General features: G+C 49.6%; 1 protein-coding gene across 2 annotated transcripts in view; it reads left to right on the top strand.

The window, feature by feature from the left end:
• Nucleotides 1–24,095, top strand: part of Ksr2 (kinase suppressor of ras 2) — a 359,771-nt gene extending 335,676 nt beyond the window's left edge. For both annotated transcript variants that reach the window (XM_085681325.2, XM_085681322.2), the window contains exons 17-20: nt 4,379–4,510; nt 10,897–11,026; nt 12,905–13,038; nt 15,139–24,095. In XM_085681325.2, the coding sequence (XP_085537451.1) occupies nt 4,379–4,510; nt 10,897–11,026; nt 12,905–13,038; nt 15,139–15,145 (403 nt within the window). In that variant the 3' untranslated portion in view covers nt 15,146–24,095. The remainder of the gene's footprint in view (nt 1–4,378; nt 4,511–10,896; nt 11,027–12,904; nt 13,039–15,138) is intronic.
• Nucleotides 24,096–24,982: the final 887 nt, after the last annotated feature.

Genomic DNA, 24,982 nt, shown 5'->3' with positions numbered 1-24,982 from the left:
TAAGACAGAATAGATTACTGGCATATATTCATTGTACCAAACGATGGTTTCCGCTATGGTATTTACACACCTTTGCTCACAGTTAGCTGCCTTCTGTCTTCTTTTTGTGTCTCCCTTCTTTCTGGCCCATTCTCTCTCCCCAGTAGTCCCTCCTTCTGCTTCTATGTCATATAAACTAAATCTTGAGCCCACAAGTCCTGCCTTTAGTGACGGTCACATTGAGAATTCAAATTTTAGTATGAGAGTCTGGGGGACAATCCCAGTCTATAACTCTGCAAGATAGATGGTAGGGACCGAGCTCACTGAGCGTGTGCCTGATCCTGTAGAGTGGGTGGAGCCGTGGTAACGGGCCTGCATACAGGGAAGCAACATCCTTCAAATAACAGTCCCAAGATGTCAGACTCCCCAAGGCTGCTGTTTCCCGGAACACGCCACTGGACTGGAAGCGAAGAGGTAGCCGTCGAGATCCCACAAACAGCTGCTCTGCCACCCTCACGACAAAGTGTCATTTAAGATGCCAGCCCTACCGTGCCAGCCCCACACAACCTGTTATTAATCATAATAATAACCATAATGAGGATGATTCGGACTCGTCATTGGTGGGCCCGTTGTCATGGGAACGGGACATCCTGGGGTGTATGCACCAGGGCCAACTTATAACCCTCTCCCAGGCATGTGCCTACCCCAACCCCGGGCTAATGGCACTGTGTGTCTGCCATACCCTCCCCTGTCCCAGTGGTTCCCAGCCTGTCGGCCCCTGTGAGGAGTGGCCATGTCTGGGAAAATTTGGCTAACCCTGAATAAGTTCCTTATTATGCAGTAGACTTTCCTACTTTTGGCCTCAGGCCTCCAGATAAACAGATACCATATATGCCTGTGGGATATAGTGTAAAATAATTCCTAGCCAGTAGTCATACGGCCCTGGCAGTAGACATAGCCCTAAACTAGACACTTTCACGTTGCCGTAGCTATCTGAGACATAAATGAATGTGCCCTTTTGGCAGATGGAAAAATAGAGACCAGAGTGTGCCTGAAGCCTCACAGCTAACAAGCAGTAGATGAGTCTTTACACCCTTAAATGTCAGCGGGTGTTCTTGATCCCAGGAGAAAGATGTCATTCAACTCTGCCAACCTCAGGGTTTGCTAAAGTGTCTGGGCCCTGTGTACCAGCAGAGTTGTTTATTCCCGGTAGAGGAGACATTCTCGACCCCAGAATCTGGGTTGTTCTCTTCTCTAATGTGTATTAAATGAAGAACTTTTCCTGCTCATGAGTATGGAGGCATTCCTCCTAGCTACAGCTAGGGTGTGTATGTGTGTGTGTGTGCGTGCGTGCGTGCGTGTGCATGTGCATGTATGTGTGTGTGTGTGTGTTCCCAGCAACTGTTGTGTAGAGGCCAGGGATGCCACGAAACACGGTACAAACACAGAATAGCCCCACCCGACAGTAATGTCCACAGTAACATAACACCGAGGATGAAAAGCCCCAAGTTAGAGTAGATTTCACGGTGGTCACTGACTGTGTCTGGCTCCTGGTGTAGAAGTCTAGGCAGTGGACGAATGGCCCCGATGTTGGATGGACAGGCACGCCATGGAGAGCCCCCATACACACAGTAGCAGGCGGAAGCTCAGTGTTCCCCCAGCTCAGTCTCCTCCCTTCGGCCCCTGTCTAGGGATCTCTCAATACCTGTGTTTATCCAGACGGATGGTGCGTACCCTCTGGAAAATAAGAGAGACTTGAAGAACTGCAAGTCCGGGTTGCTCTAGCTTCCTTCACCCACGTAGGAAGTGCATCAGCAGTGGAACCCTGCACCCCCAAACTCCTGCCACCTCATTGAGAGTTCTTTCCTCTAGGCCCCGGGTTTCTGAGAGTATAAGCTGTGAGTGGATTTTAAGGAGAGAATGGACAAGCACTCTCTGTCTGTCTTCATTTTAATGTGTATTGGAAAAATACTCGTTTCTATTTATAGCAGTGCTAAAAGTCACTTATTAAAGTATATTTAAGTTTCTTTTTTTTAAAAAAAATATGGTTTTAGTAAATCATTATCTAGATCTGGGCCACTGGCCAGACAGATGTATCTATGCAGAGTTAACTTTAATTAAAGAGGAATCAGGGTCTGTGAGATGGCTCAGTGCACTTGCTACCAAGCCTCACGACCTGAGTTTGATCCCTGTGGCTGTCGTGCTAGAGGAGATAATGGCTCCCTCAAGTCATCCTCTGACCAACCCACCACACGAGTTCTGTGGGATGTGTGTGTGAGTGTGTGTGTGTGTGTGTGTGTGTGTGTGGACAGAGAGAGAGAGAGAGAGAGAGAGAGAGAGAGAGAGAGAGAGAGAGAGAGAGAGAGAGGGAGAGAGAGAGACTAGATATAGTTAAAACAAATCAAAGTGGAGTTAAATTTAGAGTTCAGTCCTTGGGGCTGGTGAGATGGCTGAGCAAGTTAATGTGGCCTGAAGACCCAAGTTCAGTCCCCAGGACGTTGTAGAAGGAAACCAATTTCTGCAGATGGTCCTCTGACCTCTAGGCATATGTTAGGAGCACACAAACTCTCTATGTGTCTGTCTGTCTGTCTGTCTCTGTCTATCTATCTATCTATCTATCTATCTATCTATCTATCTATCTATCTCTCTATCCATCCATCCTTTGGTCATAGTGTCTACCTTTAAAGAGTGAGACAGTCACAGAAATTGGTGGCTGGCACATTTGAGAGACTAGATAGAAAACCGCCGTCCCTGAAGATGTTCAGACATGGGGGAAATCATGATGGGGGCGGGCGTCTGACTGAGACCCCTGGAAGGACCAGCACACACCCCTCATAGAGCTGGGAAGCCCACCTGGAAGAGCTGTAGGATGCAGCCAGCCCAGTTCCCCCAGGGATTGTCTGGAGACAGTAGGTCCTCCTGCTGTCAGTCTTGAAGTACCTGTCTCTTACTCACACCCCTTGGCTAACAGCCCCTTCTAGTAGTCCTTGATATGCCAGACTTTGTTGACTCCCAATGGGAAGCCTGACCCTCTCTGAAGAGTGGGTGGGGCAGGGAGGGAAGGTGGAGGGAGCAGGAGGAGGGGAGGGAGTGGGAACTGGGATTGGTTTGTTAAATGAGAAAAGATTGTTAATTAAAAAAATACAAAAAAAAAAAGAAAGAAAGAAAACTTTATGCAAGGGCCACTTAGTCGTCTGTCCCCAGTGCAAGACTCTGATCTGCTGCAAGGTGTTGGAGCAACCTTGCTTCCCTCCTCCTCTGGGCATTTACCCTGGAGAGTGGCAGATTTGCATAATTACAGTGACAGCATTTACCCACAGACACTCAGCGCACTCTTGTTTCTAATGGGGGAAAGAATCCGTGTTCAAACACAGGGTACATGTTGCCTTCCTGTGCACTGCCGTCTCTCAGTTTCTAGAATCCTCCTGAGGTCACCTCCCTGGGTTTCTGACCTAGCTTTCCCTCTGGCTAGGATATTTCTTTTGTTCCCATGGCTGGGTTCTCTGCCACATAAAGCTTATCTCAGATGTGTGCTCAGCCTGGACCCGTGCCTCTGTTGTGATTCTTTGTGATGTTTGCCACTGTGGTTCGCATCATCCTCGTTGGTTTTTTCCCCTGCCAGTCTTGTTCACGATTGCAGATCTGGTGTCAGGAATCTACTAGAATGAACTATCTGAGGGGACTTGAGGTATTAGACTTTGAGATCTTGCATAGTTCCTGCCTTAGGGTTTCTTTTGCTGCAATCAAACACCATGACCAAAAAGCAAGTTGGGGAGGAAAGGGTTTATTTAGCTTACACTTCCACATCACTGTTTATCACTGAAGGAAGTCAGGGCAGGAACTCAAGCAGGGCAGGAGCCTGGAGGCAGGAGCTGATGCACAGGCCTGGAAGACAACTGCTTACAGGCTTGTTCCCACGTCTTTCTCAGCCTGCTTTCTTACAGTACCTAGGACCAGCAGCTTAAGGATGGCACCACTCACTATGGCCTGGGCCCGCCCCCACTGATCACTAAATGAGAAAATGCCCTACAGCTGAATCCCATGGAGGCATTTTCTCAACTGAGGCTCCTTCCTCTCTGATGGTTCTAGCTTGTGTCAAGTTGACACACAAAACCACCCAGCACAGTTCTTCTAAAGACAACCTTAGATTGCAGAGCACAACGTGTAAAAACAGGAATGGACAGTATCCAGCAAAGATATGCAAGAGGGCCCAGAGACTGTGGATCCGAGGGTGGCTTGGGCTGGTTTCCATCATTCCCTTCCCTGCACCTCGGTCTGGCTCTCAGCCTCATATGGAGGGTCAGGCAATGTCCAGGGAGGGGGTAGGAAGCCGGTAGAGGCGTTTCCAGGACCTGGGGTCACTGCTACAAAACAAGGCTCTCGGGCTTTGCCTCTGCAGACGGGAAGATAAGCTGCGTATCCAGAATGGCTGGCTGTGTCACCTGGCCCCAGAGATCATCCGCCAGCTGTCCCCTGACACAGAGGAGGACAAGCTCCCCTTCTCCAAGCACTCGGATGTCTTTGCGCTCGGGTAAGTGGGCCGCACCCCGGCCTTTGGCCTCCACAGCGTGGGTAGAGCCACTACCTAGTGTCACCTTTGGAAGCGTCAGGGCACATGTTGGTAAGGGCAAGGTGGTGGGATTTATGGATGAATTTGGGGGACCTGGAGCGGGGGGTGTAGTAGAAAGAATGACTGTTGTACATTCGTACGCCTGGTTTCAGATTATGGGGCTGTGACTAGTTACCCTATTCATTCCTTTGTTTTTTCATTCATCCACTTGTTCATTGTATCCCAATTCATTGTTACAGTGTTCATTGTGTATTGAGTGCCCCTGAGCCACTTCCAAGGTGGCTGCTCATGATCATTCAGCTGTGGAAAGCCCTCTACCCTGCTACGTGGAGGCTGCTCTAGTGAGCTTCCAGCATGGAGCTCTCCTTGGCTCTCTGGAGGCTGCTCTGGTGAGCTCCCAACAAGGCGGTCTCCTCGGCTCTGTGGAGGCTGCTATGGTGAGCTCTCCTGGAGGCTGTTCTGATGAGCTCCCAGCACGGCAGCTAAGAGCCTTGTTGCAGATAGGAGCTGAGTCTGAGCGTTAGGCAGCATCGCTCCCGCCATGTTTTTTTTTAAAGTTATCTTTTTGAAAGACGTATTTACATGTAATAAGATACTTTGACAGGAGTGTGCTTTACATAATGATGGAAACCCGGGCAATGCACACATCTGTCGCCTTACAACTTTCTTTGAGTTCAGAAGGGTTCACAAGTATCCTGGATAGGAGCGGCTACAGTTCCATGGAATGTGCAGTCTCCTTCTGGCATATGCGCCTTGTAGGCAAGCCACTAAGCATAGATGGCCCTTGAGGACAGGAGATAGAACCTCTGCCATTTTCAGGAAGGAAGGAGCTTCAGGATTGTTTTGACTTCTGCTTTTCCAGCTACTGGGACTGAGACCCAGGGACTTGTGTGCGCGAGGCTAGTGCTAAGCTTCTGAGCTGCCGTCCTGCCTTGGCCTCATTGCTCACTCCACTCCGCCTTACAGTGAGATGCTGCACTGGGGATGAAGGCAGGACTCTGGGTGTAAAAGAGAATGTGGGTACCAACCTGGGAGGTGAGGAAGGGCCTCCAGCAGGAAGTGACCGGAGTTGGAGATTAGATGCAGGGAGACAGGTACTCCAGGGGGAAGGTAAGTCATCTATAGTGGAGGACTATGTAGCCATGGGGGAGGTACTGACAGATGAAGATTCAGGTTGGGAATAGGACTGGGGTGAGACACTAAGGAAGAAAGCAGTGTCCGGCTTCGTGGACTTAATGGCGGCATGGAGGAGTTTTATTCTCAAGGCACTAGGGAGCCATGGGTGGTTGTAAAGTAGGTTAGTGGTGTGACTGTCACAGGAGCCCCAGTTCAACCAGATCACCCTGGCTGCTCTGCAGAGAACTGAGTGGAGAAGGGCTTGGTGAAGGCTGGGTTTCCATGAATCAGAAGCTGTGGGTACAGACTCAAAATAAAGAGGCCTTTACAGGTTGTAAGTGCTGGGGCTTAGTGATGGGGTCCCAAGAGAGCTGCCATCGGCGAGTAGAAGGACACTGGTGTTCTCTGTGGCAGCGACCTTGGAAGCAAGGTGTGGCTGGGTTATATAAAATGGTTGGGTATGTTCAAAAAAAATTTGAACAACTTTGGAGATAATTAGCAGAATTGGGCAAATCCGCATCTGGAGTTGGGAAAGGAGGTATTTGTGAGTCAGGAAATAGCATCGGCAGCCATAGGGAAGAATGAGAAGCCCTCTGAAACGTAGGAGGATGGAAAGAGACCAAGACAGATGCAGGACGCCAGGTGGAACGCTCAGAAGGTCCAGCCAGGAGACAGGAATAATATGCAGGATGGTGTGCCTGTAACCAGCATGCAGGAGACTGTGGCAGGAAAACCACTTTGTTTGTAGGCTAGCTGGAGATACAGACTAAGACTCTCTCAATAAATAAGTAATAATAATAATAATAATAATAATGAAGGAGGAGGAGAAGAAGAGGAGGAGGAAGAAGAGGAGGAGGAAGAGGAGGAGGAGGAGGAGGAGGAGGAGGAGGAGGAGGAGGAGGAGGAGAAGAAGAAGAAGAAGAAGAAGAAGAAGAAGAAGAAGAAGAAGAAGAAGAAGAAGAAGAAGAAGAAGAAGAAGAAGAAGAAGAAGAAGAAGAAGAAGGGTCTAGGGAGGTGGTTCAGTCAGCAGTTAGTGTTTGTTATGCAAGCATGAAGACTTGAGTTTGTAACCCTATTGACTGTGGTGTAAAGAGCTGGGTGGCTGGGTGCTGGGAAGGCAGACACAGGTGGGTCCCTAGAGCTTGATGGTGAATTAGTGATTCCAGGCCCAGCGAGAGACCCTACCTCAAGATACTAAGGTGGCAAGAAATTGAGGCAAGATATCCAGCAAGCTCTCTGATCTCCATATATTTGTACATACTTGTGCATGTATATTTAGGTTGAATTTACATACACACAAGAGCACATATGATACATGCATATACACACACCACCAACAACAGATGAGAAAATGCAGCCAGGAAATAGCTGTCCCCAGCCCATAAATAGCCATAATGATCCGTGGCTTACTTATGGGATGGATTTGAAGAGTGGAGAGACACTGACCGAGGAAGCTGCAAGGTTGTAGATTTGTGCAATTAGACCTGTCATCCCTGAGGCACATCTCCGGTAGAAAAGCCCCCCACTGTGCCCTCGCGGTGGGTCCCCGACTGTGCATTTTAAGAAGATCTAGATCCTCAGAGCCCATCATTTGAGTCCCTTGAGAAGCCATCACTTGGTCTAACTAGTTAATTCCCAAATCTTTATCTAGTTAGATATCATTATCTGGAACCAAATTACAGTAATTAAGTTGGTTTATTTTTATCGTGAATTTAACGAAAGAAAAAAATGTAATTAACAAACTGTACTGGAGTAAGTAATTGGTTTCTCGCCACAGCTTTCCTCTGTAGCTTTCTTTTTTTCACTCCTCAAAGTGAATCCTTCTCTGAAAAGTTGTGTTAGGAAGGAGGTTTTAATGAGCCTTTTATTGGTGACACTGTTGGATCGCGATGGACCCCGTGCTCTCGGACTCCCGCCAATTAGGAGCATCCCGTTGCCAGGGAACCTCATGTTCAGGAATGAGTTAGAGCATAAAGACGCTGGCGGAAATGTACTGAGGGCTGCGTTGAGCTTTTCATGTGTGTGGTAGCATACTGTCTTCCCAAACACCTTCTCAGGCGGGGGGCATGCTATCCTGGAGCGACCGGTGAGAAGGGCGAGGCCACATGGCTGTGACAAACTGTGCGGCAGCTGGTGGCAGAGCCCGGGTCCAGACCAGGGCCACCCTAATTCTGTACTGTTCAGGGGAACACAGCAGCCCACAGACCTGGAAGTGAACCACACTCAAAGTCTTGCTTCTCTCTATTCCAGATTAAGCTTAATAAAACCTCTGCAGGAACAGGGGAGGTGGCTCAGTCCTAAGTGTGCAGCGTGCAAATGTGGGGACCTGAATAAAACACTGGGTATGGTAGTGCATGCCTGTGGTCCCAGCACTGGGGAAGAATAGACAGGTGGGTCCCTGGAGCTCAGTAGCCAGTCTGGATGAACTGATGAGTTCCAGGCCAGGGAAAGACCTTGTCTTACAAAACAAGCTGGGTGGTGGTACACACCTTTAATCCCAGCACTTGGGAGTCATAAATAAGCAGATTTCTGTGAGTTCAAAGCCAGTCTGGTCTTCATAGTAAGTTCAAGACCAACAAGAGCTACATAGAGAGACCTTGTCTCAAGCAAACAAAGGGAACATACCTACGAAATGACACCTGAGGTTGACCTCTGGCATCCACATGCGTGTGCACATAGGCACATAAGCACAGACACACATATGCATGTGCCCACATGAACACAGGTCACAAGAAAGAGAGTGAAACGCAGTCAGTGCACTGGAATCATTTCTTGGGCTCTGGATGGAGGAACTGGGGAGCAGACATGGTGAACAGCTGGTCAGGATGTTCTGAGTCCATTGGTTTGTTTTGCAAGGCACACTCTCAGTTCAGTCCCTTCTTGTCTGCAGGAGTCGGCTCCCCTAGGCAGGGATGGCCCACCAGGGCTAGCAAGTCGCCAGCTCATCAAAGCACTGGGATAAAAAGACACACTGAGCATTAGGCATGAGGCTCAGCATGGCAGGCTTGCTTAGCATGTACAAGGCCCTGGGTTCTCACACAGCAATTAAAAACCAGACCAAACCCGAATCCCTCCGAAGACTGTCAATCAAACTGAGCTTCATGCTTCTACATTGAAGCCAGTGATTGAGTTTGTTAACCGTAAAACTTAAGGCATAACCATAACATGAGTGAGACGCTGGGTTCCATCCTGAGCAACAAAGAAAATAAAACACAGAAAAGATATTTTTATTGTATTATTTATTTATTTATTTATTTTAACTTTAAAAATTGAGATTATAATATAATTACATCACTTCTCCCTTCCCTTTCCTCCCTCTAAACCCTCACGTGCAGCACGCCTTAATGTCTTACAAATTTATAGCCTCTTTTTCCCATTAATTGTTATTCACACATGCACACACACACACACACACACACACATACATCCATATCCTTAAGTATAACCTGTTCAGCCTGTATAATGTTACTTGCATGTTTTCAGGGCTGACCACTTGGTATTGGATTACCAACTGGTGTGCTCTTCCCCGGGGTAGACTATTTCTCCTGCTCTCGGTATGCTTTAGTTGCTGTATTCTTTGTGTGGGGTTGAGGCCTCCCGGGCTTTCCCCTGACCACTTTAACTGTTGCTGTTGTCCGTGTTCAGCTCAGGTTTGGTCAGCACACCTAGGGACTAGAGAGGTGGTTCCGTGAGTTGCAGGCCATCTGGGACTTCATGGCTAAGAGTACTTGCTGCCCTTGCGGAAGTCTAAGGGTTAGTTCCCAGCACACACCCAGTCAGCTCACAACTGTGGCTCCAGTATATCTGACACCCTCTGCTGACCTCCACGGTGATGGGCATGTACCCCTCCATGCCCATTAAAAATAAAACAGAATTTTAAATAAAATAAACTTGCCTATGAAGACTTGAGTTAACACCATCCTTGGCCAGTCAAGAGAGTGCCAGAGTGACTTTGTGTTCCTTAAAGAAAACCCAGAGAAGCTGGGTGGTGGTGGCGCACGCCTTTAATCCCAGCACTTGGGAAACAGAGGCAGGCGGATCTCTGTGAGTTCGAAGCCAACCTGGTCTACAAAGGGAGCTCCAGGACAGCCAGGGCTATACAGAGAACACCTGTTTCAGGAAAAGAGAGGGGTAAGGAAGCCCAGAGGTCTCCTTGTGGAAGAAGAAACATTTTTATTGTGGTATTTCCTGAGATGAGAGACCTGCCTCTTAGAGAACACAGATCATTGGCCACAGTGACATGCGAGCCTCCCCAAAGTCATCTGCCACTATCCTCATCACTGATGGTGCTTCATGTTGGCAGTTATGTGCCAGCCGGGCATCACCCCGTCCGCAGCCAGCTCTCCACTGGCACCCTTTCTCCCTATAGTGCATCGTTGTGATTTATGGGACGTGCGGCATGGCAAATATCCGTGGCGTAATCCTAGCACTGTGTCCAGATGCTCGGTGTCCCACATAGCCACCCTTCCATGGGCACAGAGAGAAGGGGCGTGGCTGGTACCACGTCTTCCCACTAATGTAGACTCAGGCCTGTCTGCATCACGTCACAGTCTTTACATGTTTTTTTCTGCCGGTCCACACTGTGATTCATCCTCACCATGAGCAGCTATGGGAGTCAAGGCTCCCCTCCCCCTGCTCCTCATCGGCACATTGTTGGCTTACATGAGCTTCCCCCTCCATGCATATGTGGTGATTTTTAAAGACCTGCATACGCTCCTCATCCCATTTTCCACACCTGGAATGACCTACTGAGGAGTTTTCATGCCAGCAAAACGTCTTGCAAATAGTCTCAAGATAATGTGGCGCTGTTTCATTTTAAGGAGTTGCTATAGTACATACATCTGCTGGTTACTACTGAGATGTTAGGCTGTGTGTACCCTTGTCGGTATTTTATGTAAGGCCATAGAGAGCAACCTCGTGAATAAAGTATCCAAAGCAGTTGTTTCCTCGAGTTGTGAGTACAAGGTCAGAAATGGCCGCCACCTTGTGTTAAATGATTCAGGTAGAGTTGTATCCATCCTGGCCTCAGTCAAAGTATTCTGGGGCAACAAACCTAATGACTAACTTCAAGAGGGTTTTAGACATAGCAGCAGCCCCTTGGGGAGAGACTGCAAAGGGAATGACTAGCCAGGAGGCTACCACTGTTTGTATAGTGGGTGAAGAGGGGGGTTCCTGGGTCGCAAGTGACACACCACAGCAATGCCTCATTAACTGTGTCCACTGCCTGACAGCACCATCTGGTATGAGCTCCACGCCAGGGAGTGGCCATTCAAGACTCAACCAGCAGAGGCAATAATTTGGCAGATGGGCGCAGGCATGAAACCCAACCTCAGCCAGATTGGCATGGGAAAAGAAATCTCGGTAAGTCCCACGAGAGGCTGTGTCTGGGGGACAAGGAGAGAAGCAGACACAGTCCTGGGATTTTTTTGATCCTGTGTGTGACAGCTATAGAGACTTTCCCAGGGAGTGACTTGCTTGGAGCAAGGCAAATTTAGGGCAAATGCTCAGCACTATGCCTGCAATTCCAGATACCTGACACCAGGGGCGCAATAACACTTGATCGCCCTCCTTGAAATGGATTGCTGCTTCAGATAAAAATCAGCAAATACCTGGTTTGTTACTTTTTAAAAAAATAGTCACCAAAATATCACAAACAGTATTAGCACTCATTTTTACTTGTGTCCAACAACAGTATTAAACCGTTGTCTAACTCAGAGTACGCTAATCGGACACCAAGAAACCTAATGATAAATGAACACTCTTGGGGAGAATCCTCTCTTTTGGTCAGAAAACAGGTAAGCTAGAGAAGCAGTAATTCCCTCAGGTATTTAACACAACCACTTGCCCTCAGACTCCTCTTCCTGGACAATGATATGGTGGAAATTGGCCTTTCTCCTCTGTAACTTTGAGGGGCATCTGCTAATCGAGTGGGATGTAGTTAGAGACTTTAGGATTTCCTTCTATTCCTCACGTTCAAGAAAAATGTCAAGAAACTCCGTTGAGCTGCTATTGGTCTCCATACATCTCAGGCCTCCTTGCCATGAGCCTCCCCAGATTACTAGAATGGCTAATCAAGTAAACGAGAAGAGGGGAGGGGAGAGAATGGGGGATAAAGTGAATGGGTGAGTAGAGGGATGGCAGAAGAAGAGAAATAAGTGAATGTATGAGGATTCATGCTTTGTGGACAGTAGCTAGATGGATAATTGGATGGAATCTTGTGTGGATGACGAGTGAGAGATATCTGGTGTTGAGTAGATAGATAGATGATTGATAGATGATAGATAGATGATAGGTAGATAGATAGATAGATAGATAGATAGATAGATAGATAGATAGATAGATAGATAGATGAGAGAGTAAATAATTTATATGTGTATGAATGGATGGATAGTAAACGAAGAATCATGAGTTCATGTGGATGGATGGATGGATGGATGGATGGATGAATGGGTGGGTGTATTTTGGTGAATGGATGGTGGTGTGGATGGGTGATGGATGAATGTTAGATGCTAGATGAAGGATTAATGGTTGAGTTGATGTGGATGGATGGATGGATGGATGGATGGATGGATGGATGGATGGGTGAGTGGGTGTATTTTGGTGAATGGATGGTGGTGTGGATGGGTGATGGATGCATGTTAGATGCTAGATGAAGGATTAATGGTTGAGTTGATGTGGTTGGATGTATAGATAGTAGGCAGATTGGTGGATGGATGAGTAGGATGGCTGTGTATATAGCGAGTAGGTGGTGGTAGTTAATGAGGATGGGTGGGTGCGTAGGATGTCTGTGTATATGAGTGGGTAGGTGGCTGGTAGCTGGCAATTGGATGATGGGTAGATGGGTAGGTAGATGGGTGGATGGGTGGGTAGATGGATGAGTGTGTGGATGGGTAGATGGGTGAGTGTGTGGATGGGTAGATGGGTGAATGTGTGGATGGGTAGATGGGTGAGTGTGTGGATGAGTAGATGGGTGAGTGCGTGGGTGGGTAGATGGGTGAGTGTGTGGGTGGGTAGATGGGTGGAATGGCTATGTTTATGAGAGGTAGATGGATGGTGGCTACTGAGTAGATGGGTGGATGCTGAGTAAGTGGATGGAAGGGTGGATAATGGAGGGATGTGAAGTGGGCAGAAGGGTGGACAGATGGCCAGTCCCAGAGCAAGGCCCAGGTACTGAGGCTTAGATGAGGACTCAATAAAGTCCCTTCTTCGGTCCCCTCATGGCTCACTGGTTTCTTCTAGGATATCCTGCTCTTCTGCTGGGCCTTTGAACAGGAAGAGCGGCCCACCTTCACCAAGCTCATGGACATGCTAGAGAAACTGCCAAAGCGAAACCGCCGCCTCTCGCACCCCGGGCATTTCTGGAAGTCTGCAGAGTATGTGTTCCCCTCAGTATCTTCCCCACTGCCTTACCCTTTGACCTTTTACTCTTTAATCTTTGTCTCCTTTTTGGTCTCTTCCTCCAACCCTTTCCTCAGCCCACCTGACTCCATGAACCCATCACCCAGGCACCACACTTCTCTACCAACATCTGTTCAGGGGAGCCTGTAATGACACTGGGGCCCTGGAGTCTGCTTGTGACTGGCACAGTGACCTCTGGCTTATTTCTTCCTGATGACAGATGATGTCTCAGTCTAAGCAGCTGTGGTGTGACTGGGGGCTCCTCTGTGGAACCTGACTGGCAGGGCCCCTCCTACCTGGACCAGCACCTGCCCCCTTCGTGGCAGATTTCAGCTCCCAGCATCCTCCATTGCAAAAGTCCAAGACAGGAAGGGCTCCCAGCTGTGCATCCTCCTCTGCAGCCACTTCCTTCTTAGGAAGGTCCATGCCCCTCCTTGCCATGGCCTTAACTGTAGATCCATTGCTTTCCCCAGACCGGGAACGTGCATCTCACCCCGCAGTCCCCTCCCCAGGCCTGCCACCATGATGGCTCTCCCGGGAAGGTGAGAGGGAGGCTGCTGAGGGGGCCCCATTTCCTGTTGCCAGTTGAGCTCACACAAGCTCAGGTATACACACACATGTGAACACAGTCTCCACACAAATCTACACACATACATACACACACACACACACAAGAGAGAGAGAGAGAGAGAGAGAGAGAGAGAGAGGCGCTCAGTCATGCACACACCTCCGTACATAGGAGCACTGAATGGAAGTACACCCTAAAGCCCGCTCATGTAGGCAAATTCACTACAAACATGAGACGTTACACAGAGATACTGCATGGCACATGAGGACCCATGCACACCCACACTTAACATTGCCCTGTCTGCTCACCAGGCATGTCTGCACACAGATGTGTAGATGTGGGGACCCCATGGGTCCCCATGACGACCCTCGAGGTCCCAGGAGATGGGCGTGTGGAGACAGCCCTGCCTCTGTTCTTCTCTTCTCTTCTCACCCCAGGGGCCCACCCGTCTCCTAGGCAATTAGAAAGAATGCAGAGTTCACAATCAGGGGACACAGGTGGGAATTTCCTCCCTGCCACTGATAGCTTTGTGACTTGGGCACAGTCATTGACTTCTCTGAGCTACAGTTCCATGCTCTGAACGTTGAGGGCAGTGAACCCCATAGCAGGGATACTGTGAGGCACCTCTGACAACCAGTGTTCACTCTGCCCTGGTCACCACTGTGTGCCAGGAGGGAATAACAGCCTTGGACTGACTGCCTGGTAACACTTTGAGTCAGCCATGTAATCAGCAGGCAGGAGGCAGCTCAGACAGGCGTCTCTGCCTTCTAAGAGTGCCCAGCTTGTCTGGGGCTGTAACGCTCAAAGGTCCTTTGGGCCAGCACCCAGTGGCCCCTGGGCAGAAGGGCTTGAACTCACTGATGGGGCGAGGAGGAGGCAGGAAGCCTTGTGTTCTCGGTTCTTCTCTAGACACATACTGAAGAGACTAAAGATACAGGATAAGTTGTGGTCCCACAATGCTAGAAATCCTGTGGAATTTTCCATTACATTTTATCGTGCTTCATCCTGTGTGTGTGTGAATCACGCCTGTGGTGGAATCAGAGCCCATGCTAAAAGGGACATGCGTGATCATGAGGGTCTGCCAATGTCGCTAAAGTCTGCTATGCAGGTCTGTTCTCACATCAGCAGTGTGTCAAACTTTTCCAAGCCTACACACTGAACTACCTGCTGTCGTGAGCGAGTTCTGTGTTCAAATCTTGGCCCTGATGTTTCTTAGCTGTGCACCCATAGGCAAAGTGCATAACCTCCCTGATCCTCAGCTTTGATTTGGAAAAGGGATACAAAATGCTCACAGCTAAACCCCTTCAGGCTAAAATGAAGTCGGGAATAGGCCACAGTCAGTCCAGAGTTCAATACATAGTAGGGCCTTTGTCCGTAGAAGCCCCTTCTGCTTGGAAAAGACAGGAGCCCACCGGAAGGCACTCTCTGACAAGGGGTTCACATACAAAAGATGGCATGATGGGACCCACATCTTTCTTATCCACCCTTTCTTCTCTCTCCCTTTCAGACTGTGACCATGGACATGGGCCAGCATCACCCCCAAACCGCCTCTTCTTCCCTGCTCTGCCCTCTGCCACCTCGGGAGGCCCCGGCTCACCACCAGGGGGTCCCGACACAGCCAGCCTGGGAGACCTGTGTGATGACGTGAAGACCACGGAGGCTGACAGCATCTTGGACCTGCACCCCTTTACTCAGTCAGTATCAGGGACCCCTGAGCTAGGATCAAACTGGACCAGTGAGGGTCCAGTGCACGGTACAGAGAGCTGCTGACTGAACACCACACCTCCGGGCTGTGGAGACCAAGGCACAGGCCCTGTGGACAGACTCTCTCGCAGGACCCGTGCGCGCACACGTGTCTCTGTGTGGACGGGGCCTCCAGCTTTCTTTGCACCTGGACAAGCCTGCCCAGCTATGGAGTGTCCCAGCTGTGCTATCCCAGACACAGGATAGGGATGGAAGCAGGAACGACAGGCCTGCTCCCTTGAGTCAAGGCTCCCAGGTCAAAGTCAGAGTGGGGAGAGGTGGGCTAAGCTTGTGAACCTCCATTCCAAGCTGGAAGTGACTGCTGGCCCCTGGGTACACAGCTCCGAAGGACACTAGGCAGTTCTCTGTGTCTTTTTAGCACGGGGGGCTCTCTGGGGACCTTCCTTCTGCTTCACCTTCATCCTGTTTTGTGAGAACATCATCCTGCCTCGACTCACTGCCCACCCTCGCCTGGGCAACTGGAGAACACCATGGCTTCTCAGTCGATAGGACATCTGGGGGTCCTTTATAGTGGGCTGTCATTCATGGCACCCCCAAAGTCTGAGGCCTGAGAACTGGGGCTGTGGGAAGAGGGTTCTGGTACATTCTCTTCGGCACTGACACTGCTGGAGTTGGTTCTCCCACGGTGATGGATACAGGTCCTGGGTAGGCATAGTGGGTTGCATGGGTGTGCGGAAAGCTGTTTACAAAGGTCTCCCTGACTCTCACCCACTGCGTTCCTCGCCAGGGCTTGAGGAGGGGAGGCATGTGTGGAGCTTCCGTGGTCTCTGCTCTGGCCTGGTGCTGAGTCCTCCGAGTGGATTCCCCACTCAGGGCCCTGTGGCCCTGTGCCGCCCACCTATTCTGCCCACTCAGCCCTTCTGCCATGTTGTCTTTCTCTCCCCGCTGGAGATGGAAGTGCTTCTGGTCTATGTTGCTCTGCCCCACCCCTCCCCCACCACAGAACCCCCTCTGAGGGTTGCTGAGAAGAGATGGTACAGAGTGAACTGAAGGGAGTGCCCTGAGGTCACGGATCATGTTTGCAAAGCCCCATCCCCAGTGATCAGACTTGATGCGAGAAGAAAAGCTGTCCCCAAGCAGAGAACTAGCAGAGGAAGCAGGATAGAGAAATCCAAACAAACATCCAGAATTGTCCCCTTCTTTGTTGGCCCTATTGGATGAGCACCCTGGGGCCAAGCCTGCTTGCAAAACAGGAAGATTGATTGACAGTGGTCACACTTCAAGAGAGACCCTCAAGCCTTTGCAGGGCCATTTTCAAACCCCATTGCAAAGCTCCCTCTTTGCAATGCGTCAGGGGACCTAGGGCCCCACACAAAGCTGCTTCCATGTGAACATTTCTATCCTGGTGACATCTGTGTCTCTGTCTCGGCATTCATGCTTCTTGGAGACATTTTACACATGTTCACTCGTGTCCCAGGGCTCCGGTATCTCTAAGGACCACTCTTATCTGGAGTTGCGTTCTCCTCTAAGAAGCCCCCTCTGGAACCCATCCTTGTGATCAGGGCTGCGCTGAGACCTGCCCCAGCAACATACTAAACACCTAGAATTTAGTTCCTCCTTTCTTTTTAATCCCATCAGGACCTCTTTGGTCCCTAAAACTTCAGTCTGTCACATGCCTTGTATCAAGAGAGGAAGTAAGAGAAGAGAGAGGGCCGGGGAGGGCTGAACCACTGGGAACCAGAAGTGTCTCTAGGCGCTGGAAGCCGCTCATCTGCTTCCACTGTTTGCCAACAATGACCCAGTGAGGCCAGAGAGGGAGATCTCTTCACAGTTCAGGTTCCCCAGGGACATCAGAGGAAGGCATCTCTTTACATCTCTTTACTGACTAGTCACCTAGCTCCCAGGGCTCTGTCCTGCACTGGGTCCATGACTCTGTGAAGGATCACAGACTTAAAAAACCAAAAGGGTGGTGCCAGCCTACCTGTAGTCCTGCCACTGTGGAGGCTGAGGCAGGAGGATAACAAGTTCGAGGACAGCCTGGGCTGCATAGGATTTCTGAAGACCCATTTGTGATTCAGGACTTGAATGGTACATGGAGACCCCCAGCCTTCCTGGCTCCTAAGCCATTCCTCCGCTTATGGTACCTGGGTCCCTTGAGCCTAGGTCTGGGTCAGGTGTCACCTCTTCACTCTTGCTCCTTCCTCACCTCCACATCCACTGAGACCTGTGCCTCAGGTCAGATTCCATCCCTCCCTGGCTTCCTCCCTTCCTCCCCTAACAGGCCCTGGCCTGCCAGCAGCCCCTTGCTGTGCAAACACTTAAATCCTGGGATAAAGAACTTCAGTGTGTTCCCCGAGGAAGCCTCTGAGCCTGATCTGTTCTTCTACCCTGCACTAAGACAAAAGAGGAGAGGAGCCGAGTCGTTAGATGCGTTTCCCCTTTCACTGCAGGTCCGTCCAGCACCTCGCTCTGTACAATCACACCAGCTACCCACTCCACTAACATCAAATGGCTTCTGTCCCTGCCTCATGTTGCAAATCCTTCAAGGCACAGGTTTTTAGAGGTGACAAGTCCTTTCTAGCCTTGTCTGCAGACATCTCCTGTGTCTCCATCCCCAGAGCTAAACCAGAGACTCCAAGTGGCCCCTTGGGCTCTGCTCATGTTCTCTCTTACTGGTCAGAGGGGGAAAATCAGCTTGTCCAGTGCTCGGTCCCCTTGTTCCCGGTAGCATCCTGACTTCTTGGCCAATAGGAATGCTAGATGGGTGTTGCTAGGTAGGCGACTATATTCAGGATACTCAAGTCAGGAGGTGGATAGAGTTCTTGCCTAATTCCAGAAAGGCCTGAGTTCCATCCCCAGTACCACACAAACCAGATATCATGGTGCATGCCTAAGTCCCATACACTTAGCAGCAGGAGCTTCAGAAGCTCAGAGTCATCCTTGACTATGTAGTGAGTTTGAGGCCAGCCTGGGCTTCATAAGACCTTGTCTTGAAAAGTAATTTTTGTAAATTTAGGAGACTTGGCTCCTCCCAGCCCACATTCACACACTGCATAGCTCCCCAAATATGCACAAAGCCAGCCCCCCCTCATCGCCCATAGCCCTTGTCCCTAGCTGCACGTGGTCACTAGAGGTGCACACATCAAGCAAGTGCCAGACACTTAACCTGGGGTCATCGAGCGCCAGGCTGCAAAGTGGTTTTTACATCCTTTGTCACTGAGGATGAAAAGATAATCTAAAGAAGAAAAATAGGATCAGGAAAATTCGATGCAATTCAGATTTTCCATCAGTCCCATATTATCCCCAGCAATGACAAGATTATTTGCAAGAGAAACTCCAGAACCCATAGAGTCAAAATATATTGCTGCTTGGTCAGGGGCCAACATGGCTGACTTATGATACAGTGGGCTGTCTTACTGATGAATAACCAACCAGAGTAGAAGGGACCGGAGGCTGTGGGATGCACGCAGCCTACAGAGGTGCAAAAGCTGAGAAGGGACAGGCAGCAGCTTGGCCCCGGCCAGGCGTTGTGTCTGCCAGCACCGTGAATCAAGCCCCTGAGGCTATTGTGACCTATCAGATGTGTCAACTGTGGCCCACAGACTGCCTGCACCCCATAACAGCTTTGAATGTGAGCAGCGTATGGAAAACATTAAGGGGTTTTTGTTTTGGCTTTTCGGTGTTGTTTGGTGACTTCCTTCTTAGGCAGCAGTGTCATGTCTCAGCATTAGAGGTGCAGGATGCCTGGCTAGCCAGACTTCAAGGCTGCCTTGATCAGCCGGCGATGCTAGCACAGACACAGGCTGGCTTAAACAACACACACTCATTTCTCCCAGATCTGGGGGTCTCTACCGTGCCTCCTTGCCATCTCTTGTCTCTGGTGTCTTTTGTTTTTTTTTTTTCTATGATTACTAAGAACACCGTATTTCTACTTGCTTAGGGTCCTACCCCTCTGATCTCTTCAAAGATGCTTTCTGTGGGTGTGATGTTGAGGGCTTCACCAGGAGATGTTGGGGAAAGACTCAGCATGAGCATTGTGGGAAGTCATCCTTCAGTTCTGTGCCAAGACCCTGGAGGTGACTGAGGCCGTGGGTTTCAGTACCTGCAGGCCTCCCGTCCCTGGCTTTTTGTTTCCACACTGGCCCCTAGCTTGAGTCCCCAATCAGACCCTTCCTGTGTGTCTTTCCAGTCTTCATCACACCATCCACCCTCCTGGCAACTGGTCTTGTTGCAAGAGTGATCCTGGTAAAGCCAAGCCTCCCTTTGCCGCCATGTTGGCTTCTGTGGCAAACTACCACACACCAAGAGGCTTTCTACCATCCTGCCAGTCCAAAGTCCAAAACAAAATGTCCATCCCATCAGAACTTGCCAGAGTTTGCTTGCTGCCTCCTGACACGTGCTGGCACGTGATGAATTCAACACCCCTTGTCTTATAGGAGCACAGCCTCTCCAGCCTCTACTTCTGTCCCTACCGGCCACACTGGTCTCCTTGCATCTCTATCTTTGTGTGGCTCTGCTGTGTGGTCCCAGTCTTGATGAACCGGGACACTGTGTATGCGTTATTTTTCTTGTGACTCTAACCAAATGCCTCAGAGAAGCAACATAAGGGAGGAATTATTATATATTTTGACTCACAGTTTCAGAGGGCTCAGTCTGTAGCTGCCTGGCTCTGTGTTCCTGGGCCTGTCTTGAGGCAGACCTTGATCATGGTGTGAAGGTGAGGAGGGGGAGCATGTTCATCGTGGTGAATGAGGATGAAGAGGGGGTTCCTCATGGCAAATAGGAAGGAGAGAATGAAAGAGAGCAATACAGGGAGGGGTCAGGGTAAAATGTCTTATGGCCATGTCCCCACCGGCCCACTTCCTTCAGCTGAGACCCACCTCCTGCCCTTAAGTGTGGCATTGTGAAACCATCCAGGGCCTCATTGTAGATTAGGTCAGAGGTATCAAACTGTCTTCAGAAACGTCATCACAGACACCCAGAGGTGCCTCGCTGGGTGATCCCTTGAAAAATATCTCTAAATTCTGTCAAGTTGACAGTCAAGGTTACCTATCACATCCCATTACTCAAGTGTGACCTCATCTGAAGTAATACACCTGTGTGACCCTGCTTCAAATCAGGGCCCGTCAGGAGGCCCCGGGATACCACTCACACTCTAACATTCCCCAGCAACCCCCCTATGTGTGCAGGTGTCACCCTGGCTCCCCCAGACAGATTTCTCAGAACCCTTGGGCTACTTCTCAATCCTACACATGATGCCACGTCCTGCCCTTGAGTCCTGAAAGTCAGACTTGGTATGTGCTTAGTAAAAGTGGGCCATGTGGGCAGAGCAATAAGCTCATTGAGATGAGGGCCTAGAAAGGTCTGTGTATAACGGATGTAGAAGAATGAAGATCTAGACCAAGGAGCGTGAATGTGTAATGTCTCTATCATTGCCGCCCCTTCCTCTACCCTTGGCAGACATTACTAGTCAATTTCAGCACACCTTCCAACTACACCGATAGAGTACTAGCCAGGTAAGCCCCAAATATGACTATTCATGCTGGAAAGGGAGGATAGGTCCCTCAGAAAGCCCATTCTAACGATCAAGGGTGGCATTAGAACGCATGTCTCAGAACTTTCCAGAAACCCAGTCACGTGGGCTCTCTCAATGGATAGTCTGCCTGTACAGAATTCACTTTCCAATTAGGGGATTTAACAAGCTGGGAAAGGAATTCTTTCCTAGAAGCCCTGCAGCTGGTACCATTTGGTAAACTGTTTGATTCTTGGAGAGAATCATTTATTCTCTGGGACAACTTCCCCACCACAAAACAGCTGGACTTGGTAGCCCCAAAGATGGACACCAGGAAAGATAGCTGCAGCACAGTGGTAGGCCCAGGAGCAGGGAGGAGGTCTGAAGTGCAGTCAGGAAAGTCAGGATATGTGGCGTAAGGTGCTGAGGAAAAAGAACATGACCCTAATGCCTTTTGGTCTCTTGCATGTCTGGGAGACTCAAAATCAAGCTTTTACCCAAATGGCCTATGAGGTCCTCGCGGACCCCAAATTTGCTCTACTCCTGAACCCTTAAAATGCTGTTGATACCAACGTGGTGACCAATAGGACCTTGCATGGGCCACCTCTTCATCTCTTGCCCACGTGCTGAGGAAGGATGAAAAGTAGCCATCATGAACTTAGCCTAAGTGAAATCTGCAGAACAGCGCCTCTCTCCAGGGAGCTGGCAGCCATTGTTTGTGGCCATGGGAAATTTACATTGTGGATTCTTAGATTTGAGAGTCTGAGGGTTCAAATTAATACTTAGTTTTCTTTTCTATGACTTCAAAGGAAAAATCCCAGCCTGGCTGTTTATCTTCGTGTCTTAAAATGCCTTGTCTTCTCTCAGTCACCCACTGCAGGTGCCAGGATAGGAAAAATGCTAGGTCCAGGCATGCAAGAGGGGACTCTACCTTGACGGGCAGGAAACAGCCCACCACAAAAATAGATGTCTGTGATATACAGAAGACTAGGGAACCTCACAGGGGCCATGAATGCACATGAGTGTGGGCGGCGGTCCATGTATACAGGTGAAGCTGAGGTCTGAAGAAGGAGGAGGAGGCAGGAAGGTCAGACTGACCGAATTAGACATCTATTAATCTTGGCACTGTTGACCTTAGACCTAGTCTCTTCTTGGGTTCCTGTTGTAGCCCAGGCTAGCCTCGAACCCTTGATCCTCCTGTCCCTGGTGGAGAAACAGCCACTAAACACAGTAATAGAATCTGATCTGAGTGTGGCCCATGGAAAAGTCTCTGTATCACATCTCTAGTCAGATCCAAGGGAGCCAGCGGCCCAGAACTGGAGGAGGAGTAGAGGGGAAGTGGGCACTGCAAGAGACTGGAGCTTGGTGTGCGCTTTGGGATTTGACAGACATGGCCACCAAGTGCCTCCTGGGATAAAAGCTGGGCCGCCGGGACTCTGCTCCCTGAGGGTCAATGACCCCCATCCTCATCCTGCCCAGCGTGGAGCATTGAATTTATGGGTGTCTCTGCTGTACATGGGTTAGTCACTGACCCTTCTCCTTAAAGCCTGCCCATGTCTGCTTTGGCTTCTCCGTCATGCTCTCCCGCCACCTCTCGTACAGAGCTCTGTTGTGTCCGTCACTGACCCGCAGATCTAGAAGAACACACTAGAAAGTCCCACCACAGATAGTCTGGATGTGTGCTTCACTCCACACGGGGGCCATGTGGGCCACTGGAGCACTGACAGCAAGGATGCAGGAACGTGGAGACGGGTTGATGGAAGGACTCCTCCGCTCCTTACAGAATTCTCTAGAGAAATAGTAAATGTGATGGGCAAAATGCTGATTTGTTATCGAAGAGGCTGACATAACCCAGGGGCCATAGAGAGTCCCAGACTGAATCTGTAATGGGACCTAAAGTGTAGCAGAGAATGCATTAGCTCTCTTGGTAGGTGGGGTTTCTTCCGTTGAGGCACGGAAAACAGCACCTTGGCCAGCTACAGAACTCTCTGTGGTGGGGGCTCTCAGGCCTGTTTCTCCAACTCACACTTCTCTCTCTACTTCCTCTGGCTGACGGTGACCTTGCCAACACGCTCCATGTCCTGGGCTTTGCAGGAGTGTACTTTGGACTTTCTTAGCTTTACGAAGCCCTTAACCCTCCATCTTTGCCGATCCCCATGTAGATGGCTGTTAATAAACAGTGGCTCCATGTCCCCCCAGTCTCTGACATCTCAGAACCCAGATGAACGCCTCACCCCATAGCGCACCTCTCAGGAGACCCTGGGTACTTGCAGCTGAGACAGAGGTGGTAGGCATCTCCCACCCATTTAGATGCTGCTAGCCTGGGACCACTGGATCTCCCAAGGGACAGCTTGAAACAGCTTCCAGGTACAGGGGTTTGGCAACCTAACAGAGGGAACCGAGAAATCTCCAGAAAGACCCTGCCCTGATTGTCAAGGCCTTTGTAGAAGCAGGAAGCTTTTCCTCCTGTCCCACAGCCCCAAGGTCAAAGCCAAGGCCGTCACTGGGGACACACAAGTCTGGCTCCACAGGCGAGCAGCCTTGCCATGGCAGGCCAGACTCTGCAGCCCACTTTCCCACTCCAGATCTGCTGTTCCTACTTCTCTGACTTTTGGTCTTTCATGGCGGCCTGCTCTATAGACCCTTCTGTCGCATGTCCCAACAGGTGGACAGCTCTCCAAGTCACCAACGAGGAAAATCCCTCCTTGTAAAAAAAAAAAAATGGCTTTCTTTGTAAATTACTCTGTTGTCTTTTTCTAAACAAAGTATATATACCTATAAATGCTATATATATTATATATGTGTATATATATAAAGACTAATTCTTGTACAGCCCTCTGCGGACCTCAGGCCCACACTGTTTTCTCCATGTCTGTCTGTATTGACTGTTGCAGAATGAGCTGATGTATGACCTAGGTTTCCCATTTCCTTCTGGACCACTGTCTCTTTCTCCTTCTAGATCTGTATTATTCTCTGTCTCTTTCACTTGTTGCCAACGTGTTGCTGGGAAAGAAGATTTGATTTAGATGCCATCCAAGAAAACAAGCAGAATTGGTGTATGGGAAGATGTATAGATGAATGGATGGATTTGGTGGATGGATGGATGAATGGATGGATGGACGGATGGACAGACGGATGGGTGGATGGATGGATGGATGGATGGATGAACAGCTTAGTGAATGAGTAGATGGATGGGTGAATGGTTAGATTGATGGATGTGTGGATGGGTGAGTGGGTGGATGAGTGGGTAGGCAGATGGGTGGGTGGGTAGGTGGGTGGGTGGATGGATGGATGGATAGAGGATGTATGAATAAGTTGATGTTGGATGAAAGGGTGGGTGGATAGGCAGGTAGGTAGATAGCTGGATGGATAGGTGGATAGATTGATGGATTGGCAGACGGGTGGGTGGATGGTCCACTGTGTATATTTGTACAGATCATTTATAAAGTTTTCTACACTTCTCAAAAAAGTATTTCTAACCTGGGCTGTTGGACAGTCTGTGAGCTTATGAGCCGGCAAGCCTGTTGTTTCTTGTGTTTAGTGCAATGTTTAGTGAGAATCCAATGTCTGAGTTATTTATGCCAATAAAGAATTTGAGAATTACTGCATCAACTGCTGTCACTGCCGGTCTGAATTCTGCTGTTGTCTGTTGTGTCTAAGGAAGCCTACGGGGTTAATGATGGTTGCTAACTCCCAGGATGATACTGCATAACAAAATACCCACCTAACCCTACAGCTTACAGCAATGAGAATTTATCTTTACGCACCTGGGCTACAAGTCTAGGTTGGGCTCCTCTGAGAGGCTCTTTCTGGGCTTCTGGTCAGGTTCGAGGTCAGACTGAAAGTCATTCCATATGTGTTCATATGGACATGAGAGCCAGACCAGAAAACACAAAAATGCATGCAAACTGTTGCCTCCAACCGCAGCCACCAACACTCCACTGGCCAGCGTTGGTCAGACAACCCAGCCTTTCATAGAGGGGTTGCAAAGTCCACCACAGCACAGGCTGGCAACACCCACATGGGGAGCCACAAATACGCTTCTCTGGAAAGATGTATGTGCTCTGGACATAGCAATCCCCATGGCCAAACTCACAGACGTGGGGGAGAGACCAGATACTGACGCAGAATGTCT

The sequence above is a fragment of the Myodes glareolus genome, chromosome 2, assembly GCF_982192425.1.
Source record: "Myodes glareolus chromosome 2, mMyoGla1.1, whole genome shotgun sequence".
NCBI lineage: Eukaryota > Metazoa > Chordata > Mammalia > Rodentia > Cricetidae > Myodes > Myodes glareolus.
This window is presented reverse-complemented; position numbering and strand designations above follow the sequence as displayed.